The sequence below is a fragment of the Prinia subflava genome, chromosome 1 (assembly GCF_021018805.1).
Source record: "Prinia subflava isolate CZ2003 ecotype Zambia chromosome 1, Cam_Psub_1.2, whole genome shotgun sequence".
Classification (NCBI taxonomy): Eukaryota; Metazoa; Chordata; class Aves; order Passeriformes; family Cisticolidae; genus Prinia; species Prinia subflava.
In genome coordinates, this window is record NC_086247.1 from 118,796,767 (window position 1) to 118,823,548 (window position 26,782).

The 26,782-nt window shown below is 36.6% G+C and overlaps 1 protein-coding gene across 2 annotated transcripts in view; it reads left to right on the forward strand.

Annotated features, from left to right (window-relative positions):
• Positions 1-26,782, forward strand: part of ANKRD28 (ankyrin repeat domain 28) — a 118,478-nt gene that overhangs the window by 40,559 nt on the left and 51,137 nt on the right. Inside the window, exons 1-3 of one of the 2 annotated variants that reach the window (XM_063409433.1) lie at positions 2,559-4,073; positions 5,177-5,260; positions 26,051-26,129. In XM_063409433.1, the coding sequence (XP_063265503.1) occupies positions 3,957-4,073; positions 5,177-5,260; positions 26,051-26,129 (280 nt within the window). In that variant the 5' untranslated portion in view covers positions 2,559-3,956. Of the gene's footprint in view, positions 1-2,558; positions 4,074-5,176; positions 5,261-26,050; positions 26,130-26,782 lie in introns of those variants that run through there. The other variant, XM_063409443.1, reaches the window with a different exon arrangement.

The window sequence follows — 26,782 nt, forward strand, 5'->3', positions numbered from 1 at the left end:
CAAAGTTCTGTTGTGATTCCTAAATTAGTTTGAATAACAGAAGCTTAAATTAGTCATCTTGAATTTACTCTGCTTTCATTCTCTGTTACTATTAACTCTTCTGCACAGAAAGTTGTTTGTCTAGATAAGCTGCTGAAAAATGGAAACCTTAGTTTGGTTTCTCACAGCAGAATTCTAAACAGCTTTTGATTTTTAGACGACCTCTTAAGTAACATTAGAAACTGCATTTTGCACACCAGAAGATACTTGGGATGATTTTTTGAAGTTGAAAGAAGAGGTGATTAGAGGTGCTGTTTGTGCTGAAGGCGCAGCTTTTGGTTGAAGGGGATGTAAGGGGAAAATGCCATTTAATTGTGAGCAAAAATTAAATATCCAGAGCTGGATTTTCCTTTGGTTATGGAAGCAATTGCACACACACAGTCCTGTCATGAGTAGGGTGTTTTTGCTTACTTACATGGGTTAGATTGCTATAGAAATCAATATATTGACTCAGTTGTGTTGGTTCTCTTTCTAATGCAAATGGCAATGTGCTGACTTTTAACTCTCTGTAGTACTGTCACAATTCAAAAATGCATGAAGTTAGGTGAGATATATGTTAACTTGCTTTTGGAAATAGTTTATATTAATTGTATTATAATTATATCCAAGATCACTAGAATAATTATCAGAGTAAATTAAAATGTTATGAATTTTTGCAATTAGCTGAGTGTGAAAGCGTTCTTTTTAAGGTAACTATTGAATTTCCAGACGACTTTGAAGCATTAATTACAAAAGTAAAAAAGAGACCACGTTCAGATAATTTGAACTAAATTAGGTGTTATGTCTATCTAGCAATGTGTCCAGTTGGTAATTCCAAAGAAAGCAAATGGAACCCTTGGCATTTGCTTACTGTATAAATGTACTGACTCTTGAAAAGTGTTCATTTACATTGAACATATGGGCTTAGCTGGAAAACCATTATCTAGCAGGCGTTTGTGTATCATATGAAGCTTGAGTATGCATTTTGCCAGTATTTTGCTTTTACACATGAAATCTGATTTTTAAATTTTTTAAAGCATGTTTGATTATGCAAATAAGCTAAAGTGTCTGTTCCTTAGGGCATTTTTCACAAATGGAAAGCAAGCTATTTTCTATGTTGTGGCTGTTGTGTTCCATGGCAGACAGTAGGGTGTTGCAATAGCTGAGCTTTGAGGATGTCCATGGCTTATTAGAACTTCTTCTGCTGTGGCCAAGAAGAACACGAGCTGTCATATGTACTCATGTGAATATGTGCTGTTGCTTTTTAATAAACAGCTGAAGTGCTAGAACAAAGAAGCGTGGTGTACAAATCATGGCTTTTTTGCAATTAAGACCAAAAGTATGAGATTTCAAAATAACAAGACTCTACATAATGAACAGAATATATTTATGAAAGTATTTGTTAGTCTTGAGAAATTTTAATCTGAAATTTCATGATGAATCAGAATCTGGTGCTATATTCTGTCAGGCCAGGACTCTTAAGGTCAGGGAGCCCTTGGCCAAGGTACTCTTCTGCACTTTGAAAACTTTCACCTGCATAATGTGTCAGGTGGAAAGGGAGGTGTTTAGGCAATTTATTATGTTGCAGTGAAGCTACTGTAGACATTTCTGCAAAAGAGTTCATGTAAGCTTTTCCTGCCTGTGACCCCCAAAGGTGGGAATTCAGTATGTCTATTTATATCCAGACCATTTACACACCACTGAAACTTGTCTTTCTCTCTGCCTGGATTCCTTGTGAAACCTGAGTGCAAATACTTTATTGAAGAGCTATAATCTTGCTCACCATTGACAAATTCTGCTCTTAGCAGCCACTGAAGGACACCAGAATTACCTTCATGCTGCACAGCAGGAGCAAAACCCCTCCCTCTGCTCCTGTAACACTGAAGCTTATCCAGCAACTTTTGACAGAAGCCATTTACATAATACACCCACGAGCCAGCACCATTTCGGCAGATTCAAGCCGAAGTATTTATTCAGCAAGTTATAGGGCTTCATATTATACTTCATTATTATGGTATATTTTAATAATACTATATTTAAATGACACTTGATTTAATTTTTTTCAAGTTGAGGTTGTGTTTGTTTGTACTAATTGCAAAAAACCCACAGGTTTGGTCATTAATAGCCAGCTTTTTAATAGTCAGTCTATTGCTTTAAGATTCTACTTTTTTTTTCATTTTCAGAGGATTTCTGTAGGACATTTGTTGTCTTCAGTGAGTTAAATGAGGACTGTTTTGCTGCTCTGGCCAGTGCCATATGAAAGCAGTTAAAGTGCTGGAATTGTTTACTGCCTAATGTGTAGTTAATCAGCAGAGCCAGTACACCACATTTCTTTGCGGCTTTTAGTGGAAAATATTAAACAGTCGCTCTTTCTTCAGTTATAGAATTTTTAAGTTTTCAGCCGCGTTAGTCACCGAACTGGCGCAGACTGCAAAGCCTGCCCCCAAAAAAGCAAAAGGCGGGGTTTTTTTGGTGCCAGAGGAAGTTACCCTGGGAGCGGTGGCTGGGAGCTCTGGTAAGTGTGACATGTGAGCATTACTGAGCATTTCACCCTGCCGGGCTGCAGGCGCTGCTCGCCAGGCTGTGCTCAGGGCAGCGCTGCCCTGCCTCTGCCGCTCCTGCCGGCTCGGACAGCCAAGCTGCGACAGCCAAGCTGCTTTTCGAGCTTTGCAAGGCTATCTGCTGATTGTATAATTTAATTTGTCAAGGAAAAAACCTGATAAGCAGAAGCTCTAACTGAGGAGGAGAATCAGGTTGGCGCAGTGACAGATGTTCGAATAAAGAAGTTGGCTCAGAGAAGATGTACAGAGTCTGATTTTTTTTTCCTTAATTTTCCTCCTCCTCAATCTGAATGAAGACTATCATGGGAACTGCATTCACATGGTGATCAAAAGAAACACTTGAGTGATGAACTGCTTTTGCAGAAGTCGTCTAAGGCAGTAATTGGAGCTTTTGTGTGCAGTAGCTAGCTTGTTTTGCTGAAGCATTCCTCCGCAACAGTATTTCTGCCTTACGCATTCCCTGATGGAGAAGCCACAGCTACTGCCTGGTGAAGGAAAAAGGAACGCTCCGCATTGCTCGTGTCCCTGACGGAGTAACACGGGCTGCTCTGCTTTCGCTGGATTCAGCCGGCAATATCATTCAAGGAGTTCATTGTCCCTGTGGTCTGACTCATCGCATGTAAATGTGCTGCAGCCGTGCTGCACGGTGCAGCTCTTTTCTTGCATGGGAAAGAATTATTTTCCTCTGAGCAGGTCCTGAATAACTGCTGGAACCGGGATGTGTTTTTCTGTCTGGACTGTTTTTGACATTGAGAAAGGAAGCTGTAGAATGGCAGGATGATCGGGAGGCGCGTTTATTTTCAGTCACCAGAAAGCCTGGGAGGGTTGATTTGAACTGACCTTGCAGGAGGGGGAATAGCTGCGGCCGTCTCTCTCGGGGCAATTGTTCCTTGTTCCGTCCTCTGCAGGACGGAGTCGTGTCTTCTGCAACAATGACTTCACTGTAGGGGTAGAAGGACGCTGTGAAAGTTGTGACATTCACAAAGACAAATTTGCTCGTGAAAGGACAGCTGTGTGCGGCAGTGAGTGCTGTTCGAATGGGATTGGATCTTGGGATATTTTTATCAGCTCTTCCACGGTTTTGTTATTGTGGTTTTTGATGTTTAGGGACTTCTTATTTTATAAAGAGCAACTTTTTTTCGGCAGTGTCTTGAACATCTCATGGTGTTTAAGTCTGGAAAATGAAGTGTGTGTGGGGATTCGAATGTCCCTTTCTAGATGCTAGGACACCAGCAGTAGCACTCACAAGTTTGTGAGGGCATGTGAAACAGGTGAAAGTATTTCCTCTATGGTCACTCTTGTGATACCTGCAGTCTGCTTCCAAAAATACCATTGCTGGCTTTTTTTTGTTTGCTTTTGCTTCCTCAAACGGATCGAATGAGTCGAGTCTGTATTGTTGTTTTGGAGGAGGAGGAAGATGATTCTCCCACATTTATTTCCAATTTACCTCAGGAAAATGTATCTGTACATCCATCGCCCTCTGGAAATGTGCTGGTAAGGCATATTGTTTGTTGGCATATTTCCTGCTTATAATGCTGTCTCAAATACCAGTAGCTATATTCCTAAGATTAGGATGAATACCCAGAACGTTGAAACAAGACGAGGTGATAAAATCTGCATGTAATAAAGACAGGAAAAGCTGAAACTTAGTGGTAAAATTTATCCTTGCAAGGGTACATTCTATTTCATGTAACCTTATTTATGGTGCAGCAAGAAGAGCTCTTGATTCTTGTGTAATAGCAGTGGGGTTTTAGAAGGCTTGGGGAAATGTATTTGAAGTAAATGGGTTTTCTCTGTTCCACTTCTCCCTCTTCAATAGTACATTTATGCAGTTCCACTTTAGAAGCTGATGTGATCATAGTATTATGATAATATGCTGTGTTTATTTTGAGAACTGATGGAGTATATCATTATATCAAACTAGAGCAATTCTAAGCTAAAACAAAAATTAACATAAGTCACAATCTTGGTATAACTGTTAGATTCAAGTTAGCACTTTCTGGAAAAAATCAACGCTGGGGACTGTGATTTTATTACTTTAAATTATTTTATTCCGTCAAGCGACAGACTTAAATCTTGCTAGCATACCTCAGCAGCTTTTCTTACTTACTAAGAAATCCTGCTATATTTAGTAATGGATGTATGAGTGTGAATTTGTTACCATACTTATCTGATGCACTTTGCTTTCCCACTCTGTCTAAACAGGTGAAAGACTTCCAGTAACTTGAGTCACTTGCTAATGTAAAAGGGGATTGTTTGCTTATACTGTGTAGAATTTGCAGCATGTAATGACAACCCTAATTTTGTTCTAAGGCATTCTCTTTTCAGCTGTTATAAGCTTGTCTTCTCAGCTCCTTCTTTTTTTTTCATTCCCGTATATATTTAATTGACTTAGAGGATGTCCGTGTATTTGAGGTGTTTAAAACTTGCAATTTCTTTGATTCCAGATACTGGTGCTGGTTTCTTTGTTTTACTGCCTGGAATGTGGGTTTTTTGTCATTACCTTGTGTTTCTGTTAAGTATCAAAAAAACTGTAGGAACATCACTAAAACCAAGAATGGGGTTTTATTTTAAGATGTGTTTTTTCTTCATTTCAGCCACCATTGGTTCAAGCTATATTTAATGGAGATCCTGATGAAGTTCGAGCACTAATATTTAAGAAAGAAGATGTTAATTTTCAGGTAAAATCAAATATCATTCTCTTAGAATATATTTTCATTTTGAATATATTTTAATTTTGTTTGTTATCTCTAATCTTTGTACTAATATCTTTAAAACTGCTAATTCTTGAGCTGTACATTTTATATACTAGGCTAAGTAAGGCCTATACATGAACTTAATACTGGGAATCAGGTGTATAGCTTTGCAGATTTGTGTGGATAGTAAAGACCTAATTTTATATTCCTCGTAAATGTTAGTTCTGCAGTGCTTCTGGTAACTGCAAAGTTTGTTTATACAGTCGCATCAGAGTAATTTACAGAAGGCTAGACTGGTTGAGTGTGATGCTATGTAGATTTGAGGCCTATTTAAATTGAATATAGCATATAGTATACATTAGACAATTATAAGAGCATAGTCTGGGGTTTCAGTAGGTACATTTAGTAGTAGATTGTAAAAGTGAAGCCTAATGATTATATTATTAAGAATGAGAAACTGGGTTTATATTTTTGCAGTGCTGCAAACTCAGGCACTTAAGACATAAAAATTACACTAAAATGGTACTAAGTTTGTTCCATTGGGTGAAATTCAAGATTTGAGCAGCATGCAGTTACTATCTTTCTATTAAAATTCTAATGTGTGTGTTTGACACTATGAAAGATATTATAGCAGGAAGTCTACATGGATTAGAAATTGCTTTGATTATTACAGCAAACTGGCGCAAACCATTTGGGGCTTATGCTCCAGGAATGTCTATAGCTGTTTCTGCTCCAAATGCCTCAGAACAAGAGTCATGCTAAAAGGCAAAGGCTGAGATGTCATTGCTACCTAGGGGCCCATTTAAGACCATGATGATTGTTTATACTTTCTTCTGGGGAGATGTAAACCAAAAGCAAATATTTAGTTTGGTATGTCTCTTTTGACATTTAAAAGCATTCTGCAGAATTTACAGCTGAGAAATTTTCAGCTTTTCAGCCAGCTGAAAAGTCCCAGTATAAGGGAGCCCTCCAGTTGTCTCAAAGAGCTTGAGTAGGAGCCTATATAAAGAAATTTTCTGTCAAATCTGAAGCTTTTTTGATAAGGTTGGACTTTTTTTCCTCTTTCAAGAGTTTTGTATGTCCTTGAGCAAGACTTTATGATGAATTATACCAAAAGACTTAAAATTCTTTTTAGTTATGAGAGCATTATTTTTGTATCCTTCCCATGTTTGCATCTATATGCCCTGGCCACATGGCGCCTTTTTTTTTTTTTTTTTTTTTTTTTTTTTTTTTTTTTTTTTTTTTTTGGTTGTGTTGTTACTTTGTATTCATTCATGTGTTAAAGTCAAGTTGAGCATTCCTGACTATAGAGCTTGTAAACAAAGTCAGGTTTACTATCTTTCTGCTTTTTTTACTATATATTGCCAAAGCTTCTGCTATATTTCAGTATGTATGTGGGAGTGGTTTGGTATTGAGTTTTGTTCTTTCTCAAGTTTTGTTAAACAGTTGCAAATAAAAAGAAGATAGGAAGTCAACTGATGTACTTAAATAGGAAAACTCATAATTTTTGCTGTCTTTGAAGATAATTACTTCAGATTGCCAGGTACTTATATTGTAAGTAGAATACTTACAATACTGGGTAGAATAGTCAAAATCTGAAGGTTTTTATGTTTTATATCTTAATTTTTAATATATTTTGTTCTTTTTTGTGGATGCATCTTGCTTTAATAGAACATGTGTGCATAGGTGTCAGCCTAGTAACACCCAAGGTGTGGTTAGAGTCCATGCAGGACAAATATGCCATTTTTTCACAACCACCTTCTTCAGCGTAGGGAGATGCTTATCGCACATGACCATTGTTTATTATCATGGCAGTCCTAGTCCTACTGCAGTATTCAATATTAGATTTATCCCTTAGATGCTGTTTGTTGGGACTAAATGAACATGTAGGTTATCCCATTGTCTGCTAGAAATGAAGTAGACTGCCTAGTACATTTTTCTGTGTGTATTTTGTTCCTTTCCTTGAGTTTTTTGTTGAAGACATGCTTGGCTGGAGGTAATCTATCTGTACATAAGTCTAGATCCAGAGTTGCTCCCTGGGTTAGGTGTTACAAATTGGTGCGGACAGAAGGAGGGGAAAATTCAAGAAAATTAAGCAGTTATTTATATTCCTAAAAAAGGGAAGGATTTGACTATTATGGATTGTATTAGACCAGTGTATACACTGGATTTTTTTCCACTTTGCTATCCAAGTATTTCAGTACAGTTATTTGAATTCCAGAGTCATTCCCTCCAATGCCTCTGCAGAGTCATTTCCCCCTCTCAAGAGCAACCAATTATTTTGCAGTTTGTATTCTAATAGTTAAGATTCCTTCCATCCTCCCTTCCCCTGTGCATGGGCTGGGCTCTGAAACTGGAGACCCAGCAGCGTCCTGGGAGTTAATGTTGCCCAAAAGTGAACTGAAGATAGGGCTGTTGTACATCTTTGTTGTGACAGTGACATTCATCTAGCAAAGTTTTTTATGATGAAATGTGGGTATTTTTTCCTTCTGTTTCATCCAGCTTCATTATCCTTCTTACTTTTACAAAGTCTTTCAGATTGTGAGTTGCTGTGTATGACTGTAAGACCATGTACAAATAGCAAATGGGCTTTTTTCAGGAAGAAGCTTGTTCTCTGTTCATGCCACCTCAGCCTCTTGAGTCACAGGCTCAGTTTAGATTTAGAAAGTATGTATTGTATTCCGTCTGCTCTTGTAATCTTTTGTGAAGAAAGAACAAACTGAGTGTATCCTTAGCTGCTTAAACTGGGGTTCAAAAAGCCTTACCTTCTCTGCAAGCTGGAAATGTGCAGCTCCTTATAAACAAAACTGATTTATAGGAATTTTGTTCAAATAAATTGTTTGGAAGGTGTATTTTCCTGAGGCTTCAGTTAATAGAAAAACAAAACAAACAAAAACAAACAAACAAAAAAAAACAGAGAGGAGGGGATTGCTTCTCACTCTTCTTTCCCCAAGAAAGCTTGAGTGACTGTAGCTGCTTGTTTCATGAATCAGGCTTAAATCACATGCATTACATATGTCAGACAGCACAGAGTTCCTGTTACAAGCATGGCTTTTGCTGTGCTCTGTGTGTGTGTGTGTTTGTTTAAAAAAACATTATTATTGCTTGGTACCATCCTGAGCTTTTGAGACGTGACAGAAAGGAAAATCTTGCATGATAATGAACACATTTAATATCTATTAGTTAATGGAGATTCTCAACATTTCCTGCTCTTGCTGATTAGATTAGTGTGGCTGGTTTGAATTTTGCTTTTCAGCAATTAGTTTTAGCTAACTGAATGATTTCAACATTGCATTTATAAATTAGTATTGGTTTGGGCTTTTTTTTTTAAGATCTGGAAACCTGTTGTTGTTGAAAACTCTGCATTTCTGTTTGTAATCAAAATTAATATGATGTATGTTTAGTTTAAAAGATCATGAAAATGGAATATTTCATCTCAGCTATTAGTTAACAATGTAATTCTCTCAAGAGAATACTGGCTCACTGTCAAAAATGGTTTAAAGGTTGCAAATGTGACTACTGAAGTGGTTGTTCAAAATCAGAACAAGTTTTCCTCCTCCTAGACCTATTAGGGTAGTATTTCTTGCCATGAAAATTGATACTTCAGGTAACCCAATATGCATTTTTTATAACTCCATTGCACTTGATCTTAGCCGAGGGGACAAACATCTGATCCTCTCTGGAACTGGTGTCAGTGGGTGCCTTGCTCTTCTCATACTAAAGCCAAACAAGCTCTTTTTGGGGGGGAATTCCCAAAATCATACAGATCTCCCACAATGCTCAAAAGTGCTCACTGTTGCTGTATAGAATAGTAATGTTGCCATATGTGACAAGGGACTTAAACATGAAGTACCTGGATTTTACTATATATTGTGCTTTCTGAGATTACAATAGATTTAAACTATGAAATGTTCTAAAGCTGCTTTATGTGTGAGTTGTTTTTTTCACAATATAAAATGTATTAATGGGAAATGAAATTCCTCATACTGTACCATTACAGCCATTGTTACCTCGTAGCAAAGAGGGTTCTCTGTGTGATTTCTATTCTGAATTGTTGATCCAGCATGGCTCTCAATTTAATGTCTTTTTTGTATAGTAAGTAACCACAAAGTAAAAATTTACCTGTGCTGCTATTTTGGGAAAAACAAAACAAAGCCGTGGAACCAAATGATCTTTGGTCAGTGCTCCCTAACCCACACCTATATTAGATAGCAACAAAGTGTTGCCCATAAATCCCAGGTTTTGTTGATGGGACTGACAGGCAGTATGATCCTGTAGCACCAAAGTGCTGGGTACAAGCAGGATGGCTCAAGTTGTGTCTGACTGGTGTTTTGAGTGGTAGGGTGGCTCCATGGATGACTGTTCAGTAGAGATGTGGGCTTCATTCCCAGTCCTGCCAAATGTGGGTTTGCATAACTCCTTCTTTGTGTTTTGTGCATAGGAGGAGAATGCTGCTGGATTTTATTCTAGGGTAAGGCACAACATTAGGTTATCCTACTCTGCAGGTCCCTGTATACAGGGAAGAGTATACAGGTCCCTGTATACTGAAAGAGGAAGAAATTTTATTTTTTAGTCTAGTGACAGTCTAGGACTCCTTATACAGTATCAGGTCTGGATACGAGGAGAATTAGATTATTGAGGGTCTGAAATATATTAGTAATTTAAGAACGAATAATGAAAATTTCAGTGCAGTTTAAATAACAAGAAAGATTCTTTGAGATGATGGTTATGGTCAGCAAAGCCCTAAAAGAGGTTAAATAGTAAAAATAGGTAATGGATGTATGGTCACTTGGCTTTCATCTTTATATTTTACCTCATTGTTTGAACTAGTGGAGTAACAGGTGTTTTTCTGTACACTTGAGAGTGCAGTGTAGAATAGGACAGCCTGAATTACTTGGCTGCAGTTTGGAAAATGCTACAAGATTTAATAAAGTTTGGTGTTCTGATCATACAAATGAATCCTGTGCCTATTTCATACATTAAAAGAACTTTTATATATGTTATTCTGTGGGAAATTGTAATTGCTCTCTAATTCAGAATTGCATTGAAATATTTCCCAGTGTAAAGAACCTTACATGAGTAAATATCACGGACTTGCTTGAAAGCAAATGACAAAAAAAGCCATAATTTGTAATGAGGTAAAAATAATCGTTAGGTATTTTCTTACCTTGGTGTTCACAATCTTTCTGTAGCCAATTATTTTACCAGTTACTACTGTGGATTTTCTCATTTGTTTGGGTCTTTTTAGAAAAAGTATACATGCAGACTACAAAGGTAAATTCATTTTAGTTTGACTTATCTGTGCTTCTAGAAACTTTTCTGCATTAATTGATACGCAGAAAATGTTTGAGCTATGCCTTTTGTTATCAGTGCCTTTGTAACTTTAAGTCAATGTAAGAATTTGCTGGTTGGGACAACTGGAAGAAGTTCTGAAAGCAGGGTAATATGTGATGCTCTTTAAAGTGTGGTTGATGTGCAGCGCCATGCTTCTGTGCTTTTGGTGAGGGCAAGACTCAGAGAGGCTGTTTTTATCAGGGAGTGGAAATAGTTTTGAGAATGGGGGAGAGAAGACTTGGACAGTTTTGCAGAGATTTGTATGGGCCAGATAAAAGCAATGGGAAGACAGGTATGTCCAACAGTACTTTCCACTTCAGCAATGCTGACACTGTTGATCAGGAAAAGGGGGTTCATAGTGGTTTGTGATTCGGTGCACTCAGAGTATGTTTGCAGGAAAATAATTTTCCAGGCCAGTTCAGCTGTAACACCTCTTGCTTCTGGAGAAAACTTATGGCAATCACAGCAAATCCACCCTCTGGTTTTTGTACCTAAAGTGGTGAGATTAAATAGTGGTTAAAAACGAATGTCATGTAGCAGAAGCTAAGCAGGAGATGTGAAAAGTTTTTAACTCTTCAAGTTGTGTTTCTGAAGATGCGGGATTATGGATTTGCTAACCAGTCTGTTTGTCCCAGACATGCCTCACACCCAGTGTTGGTAAGTATTTTTCTCAGGTCCCTGCAGGCAAATCAGATGATTTACAGGAAGGACTTTTTCACTGCCAACTGGAGTTGGCGAGAAAAACTTGCACTAAATTATTTGTTACTGTGGAGCAGCATCTCACTGTATTCCTTGGCAGGACAGATATGATGCCTGGTTTGCTCATTGAATGCAAGGGAGGAATTGAAAAGATACCCAGAAAATTGTAAAATATTCTGAAGAGCACAATTTATTTATGTTTTTTAGTTCCTATTTTAATAGGTCGGGTTATACACTTTTCATTTCTTAGTTGTTGCCATTGCTTTAGAGTTTTGATCTGTTATGCATTTTTCTTCTCTAAAAGTGTCAGTCGTTGTTTTTTATTGGGTCTTTTGCTAATTTCCAAAGGCAGGCAAGCTTTTAATAAAGAGACACTGTACTTCTTGTAACTTGGAGACTGTAGTTTTTGTAACTTGAACCATCTAGACTGACATTGTGGAAGTGTAGCTGCCAGTAGTATTTTGGAGGAGTGCACAGTTTAGACCTGTTAAAATAAAACTTGAATTTAAGGCCTTCTTTCCAAAATTGTTGTAATGTCTTGAGTCTCTAATCATAGCAAAGAAGTATTTAGTGAAAAACAGTGACTTTTGAGGTGTTAATAAAATGCATAGAAATATTTGCATGCTTTCTGCTATATTGAGAACACTTTTTTTTTCCTCAGAGATAGTTAGAATAAGGACAAATTTAGTTTCCTATCTTTGTAATGTGTTTTTTATAGCTGGTGTGTATCTTAATATTTATGTCTTCACATTATAGTGATCAAATGTAGAGGAAAAATTGTTTTAAAACTGCTTGCTAATTTCCAATATTATTTCTCTCCTTAAAAATCTGTTCAACCTTGAAGTCCATCTCTCTCCACTAGAAAAGTTTCTGCTTGGTTGAACATTCTTCCTAATATGTTTTTATCTTCAGTTTAGAGTGTAGCAGATTAGGGGGATAAAATGACAGTTATTTGTGAGTTTGAAAGATATTTTAATATGATGAGAACATAGGATATGTTACAGCCTAGAGCTTGGTGCTGGTTATTTTAATTCCGTTTTGTCCTTTGGATTTTCAAGCAGTAATTCCCCTTCAGTTTTCCCACAAATAAGAACTGTATATGGAAAGAACACATATATGTGCATGCCTGTATATAAATGCATGCAAGTTATATATAAAATGTGAGCTTATATTTTTAAATGGTCACTTACCTAATGTTAACAGTAGGCATGTAATGAAATGACAGTGAGAACAGTCCTCTGAAATAACTGCAGGAGGCTGGAGAGGAAATAAAACATTCCTGTATAAACAAACACTAATAAAGAGAATTCCTGCAGTAAAATACACTGCTGAGAAACTCAGGGCAGCAGCTGCTGCCTGGCAGCCTCTGCCTGGAGCCCAACTTCAGGTGCTGGAGCAGAGGCCAAGAAATCTCATATTGGAAAAGTGAGGGGCTGTGAGACTTAACAAAGCACAGTTAAGGGTGGACAGGGTGGACATAAATAACCAAACAAGCTGTGTGTGCCTTCAGACCCTCTACTGCTAACTTCTAATAAAAGAATTTTTATTACCCATTTAAATAACATAATTATACCTATCTCTCAGTTAGAACTGATTCCTGAGAAGAACTGAGAGGTTTTGTAATTAGATAGAGGCCTTTAAAATAGTTAATAGCTTTAATTTGGTATGTTTGCATTTTGTGCAAAGTATATGTAAATATATTTTTGAATGTATGGGTGAGAAAAATATAGTGTATAACTTCAGAGATTGATGATAGTTCTTAACTTCTCTATTTGTTTGCCCGCATCCTTCTAATAAAATATAGCTTTCTAATGGGAGCAAGATGTTTCTTTCTCCTTAAACATGTGTTCAGATTTTTGTCCAATGTGCGTCTCAGTGTACTGTATTGCTTTCTGCTTCTAGATAGTCTCTGTACTAAACTTTCTAAGTGTTTTTGCCACAACAGGAACCCCCATTTCCTGGGTGACCAGCTTGATGAAATGATGAGTCATATGAGACTCTTGCTCTAAAATGTGTTTGGTTAATTGAAATTTCTTCACATCTGAAAAATGGCAAGAAAATTCTGTGAAGACTTCTGGTTTTGAGGGGAGTGTTTGTGATTTTGAACAAACAGGAGCAGGTTGTGGCTGCTCAGAACTTGCATCGATGCATCAGCTTTTAATGTGGAGCTGAAATATCTTGCATGTGGAAAGTCCAGGAATGGGTTTTCAGAAGGACATTTTGTGAGTAGCACAGGCCAATGTGTGTGGCGTTGTATTAACAAGAGACAAGGCTTGTGAAACACCTTATCACTAAGCCTGATCAGTTTTTAGTAAGGTGTTTTTCAAGGAGGAAATGGAGTGCAGCACTACCATATGGGAATGTCCAGGAGTTATTTTGGTAAAGAATTAAGTACCTTCTTAAATACATGAATATTCATGTTTTATGACAAAGAGATAAGAAGAAACTTTGCTGCAGGAAAGATAGGGAAGTTCTTTCTATTCAAAAGCTGATTGTACTTCTAAAGGGTTGGATATTAGGTTGTTTGATCCATTGATCTGAAGCCTGACTGATTCCAGAAATGGACAACTTTGGAGTGTAGTGGAAACTTGCTGCCAGTTGTATATTGTAAACAGTATCCACCAGGTACTCAAAGATCATTTAAATTCTTCATACAGAAATTATTTACTGTAACTTAACTTTAAAGTTGAGCATTTCCTGTTCATTAGTGTGGGATGTTTTTCAAGCATGTCATCTGTAATGATTAATCTGATATCTTAGTTCCTCCGTAGTGGTTTAGAGTGAATCATGTTTTTCAGCCTCAAATATGAAGTCTGTCCAAATGGTGTTGAGTTCCTCTTCTGGTGTGGAAATAGATTCAAGATGTTTTAAATACAAATCTGTATAATTAGGCATTTTACTTCATAATTGAAATGTTTAATGAGAGAATCTTGCCAGTCCAGAGAGGAATAATTCTTTGCTTCATGTCAATAACACTGTCTTTAGCCTCTGCAAATGAAATTTTCCAATATATCAAGTTATTACTCTTATTAGAGTGGTGCAAACAAACCTTCTGCTGAGTTAAAGGACAGTCTGACCAACATCAGCAGACTGGTTCTCAGCACAGCAGTCTTATGGGCAGTAGCTCTTGAAAAGTTACCATTGCAAAGGGCAGAACTGAGAAAGAACATTGTGCTTACATGGCATGCTGCTGCCTTGAACAGGAAATGGGAATTATTCTTTAAAGACTTCAGTATGAATTCATATTAGTGTGCTACTCAGGTAAACATATCCTCCTTCTCATCAGGCCTAGTAAGCTTGCCCAGTACTATGCTAATGTGGATTTACTGTTTGCTGAACTGGGCAAACAAGCGTGGATATCTGCATGGCAGTGGTTTACAGTATGGGCCAAACACTGAATTTCTTTTGCAGTAATTGGAAATTTGACAGACAGCTTTTATTTCAGTCACTGTGATTTCTTTAATGTTGAAAAATTCTCATTGGTGTAGAGAGCCGTGAATAATTACTTCAAATTTAAAAGTTTCAAGAGTTTTTAAAGTTTCAAGGGTTTTGTGTTTGAGTCTCCAATATGATTCTTAGTGATAATGATTTTGTAGATCATGTCTAATTTGCCATTTTACTTTTAGTGATTATTGCTTAAGATTGTAACCTTCAAAGCATAATTGAAATTCTGCATGTCCTGCTGCTTTTACAAAACAAGCTTGAGGCAAGATCTTGAATAGTTAGAGCTTACTGGAGTTATTCCTGGCAGTTGCTGTGCCTGACATGCAAAGGATTGGTATTTTAGAACAGAACATCCCCACTGAAAGCAGAGAGAAGAACAAAGTTCAATAGTCTTAGTGTGTATTAGCTTACAACATAGACACAGTCCTTAAAGAGGGCATTGCTGGGAAAAGCAAGATAGGATTTGAATTTACTGATTATTTGCAGTCATTTTCTGGTTGAAAACCCTTTATGCATATGCAATGTACCTTTGAACAATACAATTTTCTCCTCTATGCAAGTTGTTGAAGCTGTCTCTTACTGTGGGATATCCAATATGTTATCAGTAAACATAAGTTCCTTTGTCCAGTTGGGCCCTTGTACACAAGCTCTGCGTGAGGTAGATGCATATTTTAAGGTCCTTAAATCTTCTTTAATAAAGGATGGATGTACATCAAAAACAGTGAAAAGAAAGTGTTTCTCATTTGTTTGCTACATGATGTAGGGAGGGCTGTCCCGTCAATGCCCAAGGAGGAGGAGGAGTCTTGTCTATTGTCAGTAGGACTTGAAAAGGCTCCGACTGGTGTCAGGTATCAGGACCAAGGAAATGAAAGGTCATTGCAATGAGTTCTTGCTGAAGAGTACCCTCCAAAAGTTCAGATACATTGTCTCGATTATGAAGTTTGAGGGAATGTTTTCTCAGGCCTATGATACTAGCTTGTACCTTTCTGTTTCCAAAACCAGTGGAATTCTGTTGTCTTTCCAATCTTTTAAAGTTCTACTTTGTTATCATCCTTCCTGATCATTAATTTGATTTCTGTTTGAATTTGCATTAAATACTAGTTATATACATATGTATGTGTGTAATTATGGTAACTTTATTTATAAATTCCATGATGCTGACTTGCTGTCTCAAAGCAGTGCAAGTATCTTGCCCTGGTTGTTTCAAGCTTTTCCTGTAATGACAGTTATCTTCTAAGTTTTTCCCATGTCCGCTTAGCCTAAGAAATAGTGCACATAAGATACTTAGATCCTAAGGTAGCCAGCAGGTTTAGAGGCGTTCTTATCCTCACTATCAGAGGCTTTCTGTTGGGTTTCTTTTGTGATCAGTGTGGGGACTTTGATTTTCCATTGCAGACTGTTGTTGGGTGGAAGATTTTTTTACTCTCATTTTACTCATGCTTTTCAGAATAGATATGTTCTGCAGGATTTTTCTTGCCTAACAATTAGCCCTTGAATTAGTATAGATTGTGTTGTATGCTGTTCGGAGTTCAGAATGGTGCAAAGGTCTCTTAAAAGGACGGCGTTGCATATTCCAACTGGATGACCTTACTTCATGAAGCTGTTCAACTTAACACACACCAGGCAGATGTTTTGGCTTGTTCCAAGAAGGGGTGCTAACATTAAACATACAGCCTGAAAAGCACATCTTTTCCTTCAGCAAGATGATGCAGTTAGTGGGACAAATATCTGTTTTACATTGGTGGCTGTCATTTGAGCACTTGCCTTTGCAATGGAAAGGGCAGAAACCCCAGCTTTTCTGAACAAAAGTGTCAGTGGCCCGAACGTAATGTGCTGGATTTAAACTGTGGTGGAGATGTGCATACCTTACCTAGTGTGGTGTGTGATCCTTCACTGGAGCATAAACAGAGCCTGTATTGTACTGTTTTCTCTCTTGGCATGTTTTCTTATTTGTGTCCTCAGACATTACAGATGATGACACTGTAAGACGAGGCAGTGCCCCTATTCCAGCCCACTCTGTGAGCACAGGCTGGATTACATAATGTGCTCCACAGCACTGTACTCTCATTATGGAAAATCCATTGTTTTCTCATACTGGTGGTTTTTTGTTTTGTTTTGTTTTTTTCAGAAATAGTTTCAGAATTATTTTTCATTTTTCTTACCAGCAACTTCATTCTGTTTAAAAGCTGAGGTTTTCCTCTGCCATACCTACCAGGTAAATGTTTACAAGTCATATAACTGGCATTTGGGAGTAATAAAGCCAAGAGCAAATATTTTCAGCTATATATTATTGGTTTGGGGGATTTTGTGTTTGGTGGGGTTTTTTTGATGATTGTTTTTCTTGGGGTTTTGTGTGTTTTGGGGTTTTGTTGTTGTTGTTGTTTTTTTTTAGTATAGCAGAGTTCTGAATGCTCTAGAGCTTAATAGGTGGATATTTTTTAATTTTAGTGAATTTTTTTTGCTCTCTCCCTCACAGGGATCTAGCATGCTAACAAATTGGCCCTAAAAGTTGCTCTTTGTTTTCATTCCCAATTTAAAATAAGGAAAGTACATCCAAAGTGCCTCAGCTGCACTGTGAGATTGAGTTGCTCTTAACAAAAAGTACAGAATAGCTCTTTATTCATTCTACATATTGGGCAAGAATTCAGAAACCTTTATTAGTGATAAATGGGATCAGTCCTTGATGTTGGAACTTTTCCGTGAGAGGGAGCAGCAGCTTGCAAAACCTGCTTAGTTATTCAGGTCCTTATCCAGTATCCAAATGAATGCTTGAGTTTGCTCACAAGAAATCCCGGCCTTTCTAATTCAGCCAGAAACATTTACATGTTGTGTAAAAATGTCTACACAGCATGTAAAAATGTAGAAGCATATAAAAACAGGGGTTGAGTTTTTCCTATAAGCTGTGCTTGTTCTGTACACAAGTTCTAAAACCTGAGCAGCAGAATTATGATAGCAATACTATAAAACCTGCATGGAACATCAAGGTTGCAGGGTATGAGAAAATGTGTATTTCCAAAAAACACTCTTGATTCAGTACTTTCAAAAAAGAGTAATTAAAAATAAATGGTTTTGAGCTGAATTACTTGGAAGTGGAAAAATGCAGAGATGTTTAGTTGTTTCAAAATCTGCTTCTTTAAATATTTGACAACAAGTCAAAAAGTCTTGTTGTGGACCTCTTTAGTTGAGACAAAGATGCAGTGTCTACCAGAACACCTCGAGCACTTTTGTTCTCATATGTGAAGAAGACACGCTCAAGTACTGAACCCGACTTTCTAAACATCTTAACCACATCAAAATAACTTGTTGGGTTTTTTTTAACTGTACATACTTAAATGAGAGTTATTTACTCTCCTGTTCTGAATGAGACATTAGCTTGCTGTGAGGTCCAGCAATCATAATTTTAGATGGAGTTTGAAGCTTAATAGCTGTTCCCTTGCTCTAAATGTGACTCACTCTCTTTTGGGGTGACTCTTTTAAGAGGAACAGAGCTTCAAACAATTACACCTGAATGGCGTTTTGTACCTAATTGTGGTGATGTAAGACAGCATCTGAGGTTAAGTCTTTTAATGAAAGATGTCTGGGGTGGTGTTATTTAACAACGTAAATTGTTCTGAACTGCAGGTTCCTTTTTTACCAATCTTTTTTTTAGTGTGGTATCAACTTACATTTTTCACTTCACTGAGTTTCTATGGACATTAAAGTTTGGGATTCAGTAAAAGTTAAGCCAGCAAATTTTCTCCTGTCCTCTTCCTGTCAAGTTGTTCTACTCTGTGCAAAAGCTGAAGACTAGATTGTCTTTTAGACAGGAGTAGTTTGACATCCAACGATTTTGTACAATTTTTATAAAAGGTATTTCCTGGTGTTATTTAAAAATACTAGAAAGATACAAACGAGCTATATTACTTGTTTCTAAAAAGGAATTCTTAACAAGAAATGGTTGAATGTAAGTGAATGTTCCAATACATGTCACTATCATATATATATATATATATACACACATATATATATACACACATATATATGTATAAAATGACTTTTTTTTCTGTGCAAATTTAATTTTAAGTGATTCCCACCAGATCGTCTTTAGTGTTTAGGCATTTTAGAAATTAACCAAATCTTCAATGTGCTTTTTGTTTATAAGTTTTTATATTGTGTATTAATTGTATGGAGTGGTTCAGTAAGCATAGAGATTTTTATCAGTTTTAGGCTTATTATTTGAATTATTGAATCATTATCATAGTTGAATCATTATCATTAGCTGAATGGGAAGTAAATTATTTTTCCAGGGATTTCAGTGCTGTTCTGTGAACCTGAGCTTAAATTCAGTCACAAAAATTCCATTTTAAAAACACCCAGAGGCATCATGCTAAATGAGAATGCTTTTGGAACTGCCAAGTATGTCCGTACAGCAAAGCCATGGAATGTGAATTCTTCCCTGCCTTCTTCTTGGTGGGGATTCTCGTTTGTGTGCATGCAATGTGGAATGCTGTGCAAACAGATAATGTCGTACTGCTCTTCTCTAGATAAAGGTAAAACTCAGATGTTTGATTATTTTTCTGTAAAACTTTAAATGTTCCTCAGATTTCATGTTAGCAAAGAAACTTGATTGCCTGGGATGTTCCAATGATCAGTAAAGGAAAGGACAGTTGTTGGGTTATGAAATGCATTATGGTTGGTCAGTTGGTCATTGTTTTTATAGACTCTAAAACTCCAATTTGGCATAAGTGATACTTTTCCTCCCCTTCAGTTTTCAGCATGGCAAATAACTTACTGTCCAGGAAAGGAGGTTTCCAGACCAAGGTTCACTGCTTTGCTCTAATTCATTCATTTCTCATGGTGGAAATGTGAATATATCTTGATAGTTTTTACAGCCAAATTTCTTAGCCAATTATGACTGCCATAAGTTATGAAATCAGAATAGATCAGACTTATTCAGTGCTGTAGCTTTTAATGCTACTCAGCATGGATTTCCCCCCTTTTCCTTGTCCTGTTCACCTAGACTCAAGTTAAACTTCTGTCATGTTTCTGAAATATGCCCAAATGCAAGATCTGACCATTTGCAGTTGCTGAGGGATTTTGGTGTTTGGAAAATCAGATTTTGGAGTGGAAAGTTAGTGTGTTTGCAGTTATACAGCTAATAGTCATTTCTTCTAACATGCTACAAGTATGGTGCTTCATGGTTATTTTGTGGGTCAGTGTAAATCTACTCAAAATTATCTTATAATGGGATTTTATTCTTTATTATTTTTCCATGTGACAATTTAGAAAACTATGAGCCTGTGCTCTTGAGGAGTGCAGGTGTTTAGAATGACTTATGTTCAGGTAAACTCTTGGTTTGTCATAAAATAGTGCTCTGGTGACATTTTTCCTGGCTACCTTGTAGTTCTCTTCTGACGTATCTTATATTTTTTATTGTGTCCTACAGCTGCTATCCAGCTTTTTTAAGGCCTCCACAAACTCACAGTGCCACAAATGGTAGTCACTAGTAAATGATTTTGTCATTTATTCCATGGCGTGCCAGGTTTTATTATTGTTGTTGTTACCATTATCATTGTCATTATTATCAGCTAAAAGCAAGTAGAGAGCATGCACTATTAAACTGGTACCAAAGATCTTAACTAGAAACAATAGATTATGGCTGAGTTGACCCTTGTTGCTAAAACCACTTCTTTTCTCCTACAAAGTAAGGTCTTTCGAGTCAGTGGTCACTCTGTCTTAATGAGCAAGAGGGCAAAGATTCCTCCCTGGTTTTTTGTGAGGTCTAGATTTGCTCTGCCCTCCTAAAAGATGGCTTGAAAAGGACACATCCTGAAATTTAGTGAGTAGTGATAAGGTCTTACTAGTGGAAGTTTAATACCAGGCTTTCAAAATTGTTTATTGCAAATGTAGTACAAGTGTTTATACAAATAGGAGCATGACAATTAGTACAAGAAATTATTGCAGTCAGAATGACAAATCTAATAATTTTAACTAAAATGGTTCTATTGTCTGGCTTCAAAGGATACTTTGTGTTTAACCATGTAATATGTATTGGGTTTTTTGTTACTGTCATGTTTTCTTCATAATTTAATCATGCAGGAAACCATTAATGTAATATTAGCTCACTCTCTATATTGGATGTGCATCTTAATTTTGATGTATAGGGAGAAAATACAGGTCTGCTTCCAAAAACCATGTCAAACAAAATTACTTAGAAATCTGTTGATTTTTGGCAGTGTTAAGTTCTGAGAATTGACTTAAAAATCCAAGAAATAAATCCAAAGAAATAGCAGATGAATTACATTTAAGGTAGGGTTGGGATTCAGTATTAATTTTTCACATATTTACAACTCTTGAAAGACTAGTATTTAATCTTTTACATCTAGTTTCAACTCACTAATTTTTTAATGCTAGTGTTAGAAAATTTTAAAGACACTGTTGTGATTGAACATACTTCCAAAGAGTTAGTCCTCATTTCTGGAATCAAGTATTGAAGTAATTTTCTAAGAAGTTTAAAGTTGGAATGTAAAGGCCAAATATTTACAGGTGGATTTATTTATTTATTTATTTATTAAATATAGGAACAAACAAATTAGTTAGAGTAGACAGTTATTCCACCTGAGGAAATGATTATTCAAAAAACTGTAGCAAAATTTGTAATTAAAATTTGTTGTTCTAATGACTCCCAAGAGTAGCACTGGGACTTCCCACTGTGATACTGGACACTATTAAAGAATTGGAAATACTTTGTAATAATTTCATAGACATTTTCTGTGAGCTCAGGAGTTACACATAATCCTGGTTGAAAAGTCCTGTCTCTCTAAACTGACTGAAAAATACACTAAGAGTTTTAAACCCAGTTTCATTTAAAAGGAATGTTTGTTAAAGCTACTGCAGGGTATGTTGGAATTGAAACTTGTTCAAAATTTGTGATCGTGTATTTAGGGTTGATTTCCACCAGGAACAGATGGCACTAGAAGCAGACAGATGACAAGTCATACAGCACAAAACACCTATTAAATGATATTTTGTAAGTGTGATCATGAAATAATGAGAGTATATAAAGTGTTATTGCAGAATTTGGTTTTGAAGAGCAGATAGCTAAAGAGGAGTTTCTATGAAGGAGAAAGTTGCATTCAGGCTATTTCAAAAAATGCTTTAATTCAAAGATTCTAGATCAGTAGATGTTGAACTATTTGAAGGGCAAATTAAAGTTATATTCTAATGTACTCTTGGGAGAGTCATAGACTGGTTATGGCAGTCTTACTGAATATGCATGGGATGAGAGATTTGCCTTTAAGGCATCCAGCTCCTTAAAACTCACTGTAGTTGTATGTGGTTACTCTAAATCAATTACTGAGATAGAAGCCAAACCAGGAATAAATTGTTTTATCTCAAAGAACACTTACTCAAAGGACACTTGTAGGTTTGAAACCTGGGTCTTTAAATTAGCACAGATTTGTCGATTGCAGAAGTTTTGATCTACGAAATAAGCAGTGAAGAAATTAAAGCTTCTGGTTTAGGTCAAAGATGGCATCATCATTGTTCTAGGTTAGAGTTTATGAAGAAGCTCATAGTGCCACTATCCATATTGCTTTATTCCAAATTAGGTTTTGGCAGGCTCATAAGACCTTCTCCTGTGCACTTCCCATGTTGCCATCTTATGGAAACTCCTGTGTAGGTGAAATGCTTGGGAAACTTGATAAATGGAAGTACTGGGAATGGTGGGATTATATATTTTTCATGTAATGCAACCCAAAGGAAAATACAGATATGATGCTGGGGCTTTTGTAATGCAGAACTACCACTCTGAAAACTGATGCCTTAAGAACTCAGCCCTTTTATTGCTTTTTAGTTTAATGACAATATTGACCAATATCTGCAATTAAACTTGAGAGTTTCTTATTGGGAATATAAATTCCTTTGTTGGTTCCACTGGAAACAAGTTTTAAAAAGCTGAAAGTTCTCTTTCAACTATATAAAAGCTGCTTAATACCATCAGTGTGATCTGTGTCCTTACTACCATTACAGCTGATTTAGAGTTGTATTAGTCCCATTTGCCTTGCAGATTTTTGAATTGGAAAATGAAGATGCCACAACACTTGCTTTTCTGTGTTGTCAAATACTGCTGCAACACTGCAATACTTGGAATAAAATAGTACCAACAGTGTTAGATTGTACATTCTATATAACAGTAACTATTATGTACAAAATCCCTTCTCTAGTGGAATTTTTCTTTTAGTGTCATTTAAATTTATGAAGTTAAAGGAAGAATATTAGGGCCAGTATTTATACTAGTATGACAGTACCAGTGCTGCAAGATGTTGGCTTCCAAAGTTGCTTGTTAAGGCTGAAAGCTTTCTTAGTGTTATTCAAAGTAGTCCTTTATACACAATAGTTTGTATTTGCAGATAAAATTTGTTCATCAACTGATTACTTCTTAAATAAAAAGTAGTCAATCTGTTCAGCAGTCCTTTAGTAGCATTTAAAATACTGAATTCTCTTTAATTTTATTCAGATGTCATTTATTAAAATTCATTAATTAAATGTATGTCTTCAGATGGAGCAAAATGAGAATTTTCCTTTAGTGGGAGTAAAAACTTCTTCGTGAGAGGTTGCTGAATGCAGCATTTCTGCTTTTTGTAACAGATTCTGAAAGCTCAGGTTTTAAATACTAAACAAAAAACTTTTGCACAGAGATGTTAAATTAAAAAAAAAAAAGTTTGGAAAGCATCAAAGAAATGTCAGCTGTGAAACTAGAGGGGAAAGGCAGGCCAGGGCTTCTGTCAAAGCACCCTCAGCATGTGGAATATTTGTGGTCAGTAGGTAACCTGGGGCTTCAGATTGTTGAAATTCCAATCTCTGGAGTTCTCCCAGGAAGTGGCAAGCCCCGAGTGTCCCAGCAGTGCTGCCCTGGTGCTGCGGAGAGCAGGGACATCTCCAGCCTCCTGCCTAGGTACACTCCCAGTTTGTGCTCCCTGCTGCAGAACTGGGAGTTGGGCTTTGAATGTTTTCAATTTGTCAGCATAAGAGCAGCAAAATTGAAATATTTGCATGGCTGCAGACTCACAGCTTGGAAATAGGAGTGGTGGAGTGGAAATGTTGCTTGTGTTTAAGCTGCTTTTATCTTTGTATCTTGGTGGGTTTAGGATGCGTTTTCATTAATAGAGGTTGGATTTTTTTGAACCTTTTGTACAGGAAAATGTATTCGTGGCTTGATGATTAGTGTATTTCTAGATAAACACTTCCCTTCTGTCCACCATTTTATTGAAAGATTTCTGATTCATTCTGTCACATTGGTTACTGGTACGACTTCTGTCACTGAAATGTTAAAAAAAACCCAAAACGAAACAAAGTCACCAACAACACAAATGTGATGGACATTTTTATAATAATGAGTTTTGCCCTTGGAGTGGGGAATGCAGTTTTTCTCATGTTCCTGTGTACATCCTGTCTCTACAGAAGAATGTGCTCATGGCCCATTTATTTTCTCTAATTCTATGATGAAATTGCAGACAGTATCCTGTCATACTCATTCTTGTGTGTTCCCTAATCTCTAGTTTATAGGCTCTTTAGCATTATCAAAAAGGCTTTGATGCTAGCTACATATAGGAACTCTGTTCTCTGTACTAGAGGAATGAAAACAGATTTTCATTGCTGGCTGGTCTTTACTGTCTTTCAATTGGGGAAGCAAGTTTAATATTTGTATTGCTTTTCTTTTTCATTTGTGCTTCTAATATTTTCCCCTTCCATTTTTTTGTTTGTTGGTGGAGAAGTGTTTGGTTTTTCTCCTTTTTTCAAAGTTTTTTTTCAAGATAGCGAGTCCTTTGTGGCGGGGGCCTGTCTTTTTTTATCCTAGATGTGTAAGCTGCATTTGAGACATCCTAGCAAGAAATTGGTGAGGTTCTATGTGGTGTTAATGATAAGTGTAGCATTGTTTCCTTAGGGTGCATCAGTGTCAGGTTTGCACTGCTCAGTTTGGAATTTCTTGCATGTAATTCAGAAATTTTGTTAGGAAATATTGCTATGGTGAACTGTGCAGGGACTAGGCAGGGAATAGGTGATGATTTTTTAGAGGGGGTGGTTTGAATGCTCTGAATTCTGAAGCTGTCTTTCAGAAGAACTTGTTGGGTCTCAGCTCCAGTTTTACTATAAGATCTTTCCTGCCAGGAACTCTAATTTTATTTTTATGTGATGCTAGCTCTCAAGTTTGGATTCACTACAAGGTTATTCTAGCAAGGGAGAAGAATGCTTTTCACAATAAAAATGTCAATAAAAATTGTGTTTTGATTTTACGATAGTTGTTACATATCAGTTGAATTAATAGAAATGTCTTGCCACTTAAAATTTCTTGCTGCATATAATCTTGATCCCTCACCCCCAGTGTATTTCCAACTCTACTAAATGGATCTGGATATCCAAGCAGAGCTTAGGCCAGAACCAGGATGCTGACTAATTATCTGTCTCTTTTCTGATTTCTCACCAGCCTTCCCTCAGAGAGCAAACTGGTTGGTTCTTGTTCATTTTTATAGCTCACTGTGATGTGATCTTATTTTTCTGCTTAAGCTATAAACTGGTGCAGGGAAATTGTCACTGATCCTAAAAGAGTTATGAGACCTTTTGTGTTAATCTTTCAAAAGAGAATCTTAATTGGTATATATTGTGCATGAATAAATAACATCACTTCAGAAGCACCTTAGATCAGGTGAAGGTACCTTCAGAAGCACCTTAGATCAGCTTGACCTAATTAAAAGAACTGGGTGTTACTTGCAGAATGGGTTTTTTGCAAAAGAAATTTCACCTCTATCCTGTCTTTGCTTACTTACAGTAAATGAAACAGTTGAAATTGCATTCCACTATTTTTGCCCTTACACACTCTAGTTTCTTTTCTATTTTCTATTAAAAATAGTAACTTCTGAAATTGCTTTAAACTTCACAAAGAAAATGTTTCTCACCAATTGTTGCATATGACAATAACACACTGTTTTTAGCTGCGTAGGAGAGACTCGAGTTCTTGTCTCTGGACAAGTGAATGGTGATCTGTGACTGGTGGGTTAATCTAAAGATGGGATGACATCCTGTGTGTGTCAGGAAAACAGCGATTGACTCTGTAGGTGTTAAGAGCTGCTTAGGGAGAAGCATGCTTGTCTTAGTAAATGTGACTGATGTCTTCAGAGTAATTATGCATTTTAAAATATATAATGTATAATATTTGAAAGATGAACTTTTATGCAGTGTTTTTTCATAACATAACAAAATGCTAAACCGTACTTCTTTTTTTATTTTAAATAAAACCTTTTTTCCCCCCTCTTACCACAGGATAATGAGAAAAGGACCCCTTTACATGCTGCTGCCTATCTGGGAGATGCAGAAATTATTGAACTACTTATTTTATCTGGTATGTTCTGTTCCTGTTAATGGAAAACATAGAGTTCTATGCACATTCAAAGAAGTATTTATGTACATCTTAGTCTGTGTATCTTTTATTGAGATACTTAATGTACTAAGAATTAAAGATGCTTGTACTGAAATTCTAGTTTCCAGACTTATTAGTGTTACAATACTGTATAGTTCTGTAGTTCTGCTCTAAAATATTTCTTTGAAGAAAGCTTTCTCTGTTATAGCTATTTTAATTTGTCGCTGGATCAGCTTTCAATAGTCCAGCACTAGTTTAAAGAAGTAATAGTGTATATGGTACAGGAACGTGTTAGCAGCATTGCTTTCATTCTGAAATGCCCCGCCAAAAAGCAATTACATTTGAACGTAAAGATGCCATCCAGAGTTGGTTGTATTATTTTAACTAACTTTGCCTGTTTTCTTAAGTGCACAGAATATAACTAAAACCATTGGAAAATGTTAAAATCTCATCTTTTTTTTTTTTTACTATTTATTTGTACGAAGAAAAGTTCCAAGTTCTGTAAAACAGCATGTGTTTGTTGTTTTGTTGGTTTTTTTCATGGGGCAGAAAACCAAGAAACTGAACCAAAAACCTGAAGAACATCATGACTGAAGGACTGAACTGACTGGTTTTGATCTTGGGCAGACCTACCC